The sequence below is a fragment of the Lytechinus variegatus genome, chromosome 2 (genome assembly GCF_018143015.1).
Source record: "Lytechinus variegatus isolate NC3 chromosome 2, Lvar_3.0, whole genome shotgun sequence".
Taxonomy (NCBI): Eukaryota; Metazoa; Echinodermata; class Echinoidea; order Temnopleuroida; family Toxopneustidae; genus Lytechinus; species Lytechinus variegatus.
Window position 1 is genome coordinate 81,456,992 of NC_054741.1, and position 7,226 is coordinate 81,464,217.

Below are 7,226 nucleotides of genomic sequence, written 5' to 3' on the forward strand. Positions count from 1 at the left end.
GAACATCAATTCGGCGCCCCCTTCCCTCTTCTTGTTTTCTTCTCTTTTCCCCCACTTTTTTTCTTTTTCTTGTTCTTATTTCCCTCCTTTTTTTTCTCCCTTTTCTTTTCTTATTTTTTTTCTTCTTTTTGCCCCCCCATTTGCCTACCGGGGGGGGGGGGGGCGAAAGTACCCCAGAATACGCGCACGGTTATGATTCAACAATTTCAACACCAAAATTAAGGCCAATACCGGATTTGAAATCACCCATCGTGTGCGCGGAAGTTAGCAGATCGAAAAATAACACATTTTATATAGCGAAAATGGGGCACGTCCTTCTCAATTTTGTTGCTGCTCCAAATCTGAAGCATGTTGATCGGAAGGCATTTTCTGAAACGGGGCATTAACCAACAAGACCAGGAAAACTGCCACCTTTTAAATTTGATCAGTTGCTATCGGAAAACACCTGTATTTAAGAAGCACTTAATCAGGTGACGGTTACTATCATTGTATCAAAGGAAGGTTCGGATAATCGTCTATTAATTGATTTGAATTCATTTTTCACATTCTCATTAAAAACACTGATATACAAAGCATAAAAAATATTATCAAAAAAATGCAAACAAACTTTTCAACCTGAAAGGTAGTGAGAGGTAGTTGCTGGGAGAGTGTTGCATCATCACTCGGGCGATTGTCGTCTGACAGGTTATCAGATATGAAAAAAAAATTCCTTGATTATGATAGACCAGTTCGGTACACCACATGGGCAATTTTGAATTTTGGTCGAATGACCTTTAATTTTTTACATTATGATATTATATTGGCAGATTTCAAAGAAGATATCATCATGTAGGCATGCCATACAAAGCAGGATGCAGAAATTGTGTAGCCCATGTGACTAGAATAGCAACATTCTATGAAAGCATATGTTGCGTGTTTACTTTAACGAATTAACAAGTTGCTATAGCAATGTACTTGGTCAACCGAGAAATACCAGTCGCTAGTGGACGCATTGTTGTTTATTGTGGATGTAATGAAAAACAAAATTCAAAAGAATATAGGCCTATGAATAATCATGCAAGACATCAAAGTTGGTGATTATCTTATTAGATTTTAAACCACCATGTCACTTAGTCCGAATGGCCTTCTTCTGATCATGCGCAGAATGGAACTCCGACATATCCTCCATCAACAATTGTATAAGGGCCGGAGCATAAATTTAAAAAAAAAATGTCAAAATTTTTCGCGCGCCAAGTGATAACAAAGAATTTGGGGCACAAAGTGCGTTAAAGAATGAATGACAAAATCAGTATGTTTTAGTAGTGATTTTATGCCAAGCTCAATTGGTTTTATAGTGCTTTCCAATGTTTTTTTTAAACACTATTTGTCTTGTTTATCATTTCATTTGTGTTGCTAAATAATTGGAGGGGGGCAAATCAGTAAGCTAGTCAATATATTTGCCCCCATTAATTAAATTTGGGCTATCGCCCCTCCCCAGTTACTATGATGTCAGATTAACTTACTCTCATTACTAGGTGAACATCAAGAACTTTTGAAATTTATCCCTGAACGGACCCGCCGAACAGATGTTTATCATAATTAAAACTTTTCAAACATGGATACGTGAATACGCCTGGATTTCACTCTATTGTAAAATAGAACATTTGGCATAATTTACTGTGGGAAACTTGAGATTGGGCTCGTTGAGCCCGATCTTATGGTGCAGGGTAGGCCTATGCCCTATCACGATCGTAATAACGAGATTTTCTCTATATTCAACTAAACTTGAGTATAGAGAGCGAAACACTAACCACTAAAAGAAGCAAGAGAGAAACAGATTCACACACTGATTGCAAACAAAATTAATATAGCCAATGCACACCATTCATTAAGTGATATATATATATATATATATATATATATATATATAAAGCCAAGACTTTACAAGAAAACAGAATTCTTGAAGTCTTGACTTGATCACCAATGTTGGCATCGCTTTGGGGAAAAAAATTCAAGAATGCATCAGGCTTTATGAGTGAAAAAATGAGTGAAAATACCCCCCCCAAAAAAAAAAAAATAAATAAATAAATAAAAAAAAATGAAAAAGTACTTTTTTGGCGCATATTGACCTTGATCTATAACTTTGCACCGTGGTACCGCTAACCTAATTGACATCAGGGTTTTAAAAAAAATGAAGGCCAACAATAATCACAAGTTAATTATCAAGATTTAATTTGGTTTTGAATGACTCTTACTTGATTTGAACCGGTGATCGGATTTCCTTGTTTCGGAAACACGATTATAAAACAGAGAATCCGGGTAGAGGATATTCAAATTCTGACCGAAATTGAAACTATTGAATAGGGTCGATAATGCTTAATGGTGGTTTATAATTAATTCCACTCGCACATCATAGAGAGATAGTATATTCAATTGTATTCAGGATATGATCACTGTTGGAATATATTAGTAATTAACAAATATTTGCATATTAGATTTTTTTGTCAAAGATGCAAACATTATAGAGATAAAAACCTACAGTAACTTTTCACATATTTCATTTATTCAAATGAAAATGATTAATTTACATAATTTCAAAATATTAACAAACAGACAATGACAAACAAATTTTCATTTAGTCTTGCCACTATTAAGAAAAAATTAATGAAAGCAATTGCACGTTCCAAACCATATATATATATATATATATATATATATATATATATATATATATATATATATATATACATCATGACTCTTCAGGGCCCTTCAGTCAGCATTTGGGGAATTTGATGCATAGTTCACGACATGTATGCAGCTAAATAATACACTGCAACCACGGCAAGTACATCAAGCACAGGCCCTTCAATAGCCGCAGCGGTCAGTTTGTAATTAAAAAAAAAGTTGTTATGGACAATTACCTTCATATCTTTCCGTCATTTCAGCGAACTTGGCCAACTCCACCGTTTCCCACCTTTCAGAGTCACTCAATATCTGAGAGTTTTCTTGGTTTTTTGGATGTTCCTCTCTCTGCTCCGCCATAGTTTATATTTATAATCCAAAGGCACGGTCCAAAGCAAGACCAGAAGTAAGCTATATAGGCTCTAGCGAAGGTAAAAGTGAACTTGGTTTGATCAGATACGGAAGCCGGTAACGACTAAAATCCTATTAGGTGTATAGCCACTATAGTCATGCATGATACTATTGACAGTGGGTGATAAAATAATAATCGAACACTTTGCATGGAGTATTGAGTCTGTGTGCGCACTTAATACAACGCAGACAGATCAAAATAATGTAAAATAAAAGGCTTCGAACCATTCATCCAAGCGCTCTATCAACAATTGTTCCAGTTCGAAAATTTATTTTGTTGTATTTGTTTGAGTGAACAGAAAAAAGCTGATTCCAACCTTACCCACACTTAACTGAGTCATAAAGTTTGTTTTTATTAATTAGACGATAGAGTGCGACCACGCCGGGGGGGGGGAGTGACAGCTAGCTCTTTCCCCCGTTTTTTTTTTCAGTAACCATGTAAAAACACGTGAAAAATGACCATCATAATGTGACACTAAGCACCCCCTTTAAAACCGTTACACCCCCGAGGGACTGGTGGGGGTTATCCTCGAAGGATGAGATTTTCTTTTTATTTTAACTTTTATTTCGAGGTATATTGGATAAAAGAAGATAAACCCTCTAAGAATGGAGAAGAGAAATATGGGGAATCAAACTATATCATCAAGAAAACTTCAGTGATAATCCCATGCTAATGTGAACGTTGTCAATTGAATGCGAGAATCAAGGAAGGCCAAAGGGCATGTACAAAATATAGATAAAAGGTGAAAGATTGAATTTAATTTTAATTCATTGAAAATCTAGAACAAGCTGCAAGTGAGTGATGCGAGCGGGCAATTTTTTTTTTACATTTTGAATATTGAAATATATTTATTCAGGAAAAACACAAGATCAGTATTAAAACACTGTTTTACATCAAGGTCTTGAAAAGGTTAAAAAGTTACATCAAAATTCTAAGCTGATATAAGAATACGACCAGCTGCATATAATAAGCTAAAAAAAAAAAAAGAATGACTCTGGCAGTTCGTATTACGCAATTTTATTGAGAATCAGTATTTACAAGTTAAAATGAGAAAGAAAAGAGGAACCAGGAACCATTTGTAAACCTCGTGATCAATTTAAAGAGTAGGCCTACACACTACGCACCCATCCATCCACATATCACCCAAAACACATTCACCCACAATTAATCACAATCAATCACAATCAGTCAACCCCACCCAGAATACAAGAATCTATTTTGTGATCGATTTTGACACGTCTTCCCCATTTCCTTTTCTTTTTTTCCCTCCTTTTTATTGGTCATGAAACATTTTGGGGAGGGGGACATGGCTATCTTTACGCTAGTGTGGGAGTTTTAAGTGCAGGTTGGTTTTATTTCTACAGAAATACGTACTTTGTAAAAAATCAACTTTTAAAAAAATCAAAGTGATTTATACCCCGCCTATATGCCGAATGAAGTTTCCAATGTAGCAACACATGTATCTCAAGCAAATTTCGTGACTGAGATTTTTTAAAAGACAAGTCCACCCCAACAAGTGGATTTGAATATAAAGAGAAAATCCAACAAGCATATACACTAAAAAAATTAAATAGGGTGTAAAATTAAAAACAAGTTATATGCCATTTTAAGTTACGCTAAATTCCACTAAACATTTATAATTCCATCCTGATCGGTATGCAAATGAGGGGACTGATTACGTCACCAACTCACCATTTGTTTTGTATTTCATTACATGATATTCGAAATATTCTAATCTTCTCTTCATGGGCGGAAATCCCAGGGGGGACGTGTCCCCCTACTCAAAATAGTAAGGGACACAATATCAAATGTCCCCCTACTAATTTTGGTCTTTTATGATGGTAAGAAATGCATCATTCTAAATCGAAAAAAAACATGTATTTTGGGACGAGATGACCTTACTTTGGCGATAATACCCTCTTTTTTTTGGTTGTCATATTTTCCCGCCCCTTGTCCCCATAGGCGGATCCAGGGGGCCGAGCCCCCCCCCCCCCTCTTGGCGAAGCAAAAAAAAAGAAAAAGGGAAAGAGAGAAGAAAAAGGAGGAAAAAGAGAGGAGAAAAGAAAGAGAAGGACGACGAGTGCATAAAATAAGATGAGGGGAAGACTTGGAAAATAAAAAGAATCTTTCGTGCCACTATATAAAATTTTCGCTCACGCATCGCGCTCGCATTGCCTGATAAGTGAGTTACATATCTTGTTCAATATAGAGTTCGAATATCAAGTTTGGAAGTCAATATACAACACATATTTCACCTCGGAAATAGAACTTTCATTATTTTGTGTAATTTACAAATTGGTTTTAAAAAGTGCTCTGTAAAAATGTCAGTTTTATGGTTTAAATGTTAATATTTGCTGCTTGCGCTGCGCGCTCGCAAATTTTGATTTATCAGGTACCTATTATTTTCGTGTATTCCATAAAGTTTTTAAAATGTCCCTTTTCATGTCTGATTGCTAAGACGTATCAGCTCGCGCGCTGCACGCTCGCATTTTGATTGGCGAGTTATATAAATGTTTCAATATTGATTATACAACAAACTACTTAAAATCCCCTTTTCATGACAGTTTATCAAAAATTATAGCTCGCGATTTGCGCTCGCATTAATGGTTAAAAATATATTAACTGATGCATCCTATTCATAATCACAAAAGTGAAAATGTCCAGGTTTTATGCCATGATATCATCAGATTTCGCACCCTCATTAGGCATTGATAAATATGATATCAATTTGATAATTAAATTGTCCCTTTTGTTTCATCTCGCGCTCTCTTTCTTTAAAATTTTTCAAAAATGTTCGCATTCTTTTATTGTTGAAATATGTGACACCTTCATGGCTAAGTGCAAGCAGTCCTTAACAGGTACCTTTTCAACAGGTACCAGTTCAAAAATTTTTTTTGCTCGCGCTTTGCGCTTGCATTATTAATACTCATCTTTTTCAGGATTTACAAATCATGAATAGAGTGTCTCGTTCAGTAAATATTATAGGACTAAATCTAGAATTTTTCCGCTCGCGCTTCGCGCTTGCTTTAATTGTTTACTCATATACCTATTCTTATAAAAAGTGCTTAGAATTTCCTTTCTTTAGGTGAAAATGTCAAAAAGATTCAGCTCGCGCTTCGCGCTCGCATTATTTGACTGTTAAATGCTACTTTAACGGGTATCTTTTTCATCAGTTCATTTCCGCTCGCGCTTTGCGTTCGTAGTAATCATTAAGTTGCATACATGTCTTTTTCAGGATAACAAACATTGCCCAGAATCAGTTCAAATTTTAGGAAAATATACATAAAATTTCCAAAAAATTAGCTCGGGCTTCGCGCTCGCATCATATAAATGAGGATTATGATATTATATATCAATTTATAAGAATAAAGCTAAGAGGTGACTAATGAGGACTACCCCTTCAAAGAAACAAACAAAAATTATCTTCGAGTTGCCGATCGGGGAAATATGGCTGAAACAAATTTCCGCCCCCCCCCCTATTGGCGAAGGCTGGATCCGCCCCTGTGTCCCCCCTACCTTTTGGGAGAGATTTCCGCTCCTGCTTCTCTTCGACATGTGAAACAAGGTTTTATTCCTCCCTGAACATGAGTGAGCAAAATCAATTTGAGGAGGGGATACAAAACAAAAATCATTTGGCGGGCTGTATCTGGGTTTCAAAAAGAAAACCACATTTTTTAAAAGTTCAATATCTGCTCTTTAACAGTGGCGTAGCTAGGATTTTTTTTCCCGGGGGGCACTGGGGGTCCTTGCTTTTTCAGGGGGGGGGGGGCACCGGCCATTTTTCCGGTGTGTGTGTATGTGTCCACAAGGGCGGATCCGACTTTCGCCAATAGGGGACGGGGCCCGAAATTATATATTCACCTATATCAGTCACTTGTTAGTTTTATTCTTATAAAACAACATAAACATAAAATAATCTCATAAGCCTTATAAAAAGTGCGAGCGCGAAGGGCGAGCGATTTTTTTTTTTTACTTTAATGTATTTTTTCCGGAAATTTAATTTTCTGGGCAATGTTATGTGTGATCCTGAACAAGATTCGTATGTACCCCCAAGCGCGAACAGAAATGTTTATCAACTGTTCTAGCATTATCGAAAAGGGACCTGTTAAGGACTGCTTACAGTTACCCACGAAGACGGTATATATTTCAATAA

General features: G+C 36.1%; 1 protein-coding gene across 1 annotated transcript in view; it reads right to left on the bottom strand.

Moving 5' to 3' along the window:
- LOC121409239 (14-3-3 family protein artA-like) overlaps window positions 1-3,063 on the bottom strand; it is a 39,711-nt gene extending 36,648 nt beyond the window's left edge. Inside the window, exon 1 of the mRNA XM_041601108.1 lies at window positions 2,901-3,063. Within this exon, the coding sequence (XP_041457042.1) occupies window positions 2,901-3,021 (121 nt within the window). The 5' untranslated portion in view covers window positions 3,022-3,063. The remainder of the gene's footprint in view (window positions 1-2,900) is intronic.
- Window positions 3,064-7,226: the final 4,163 nt, after the last annotated feature.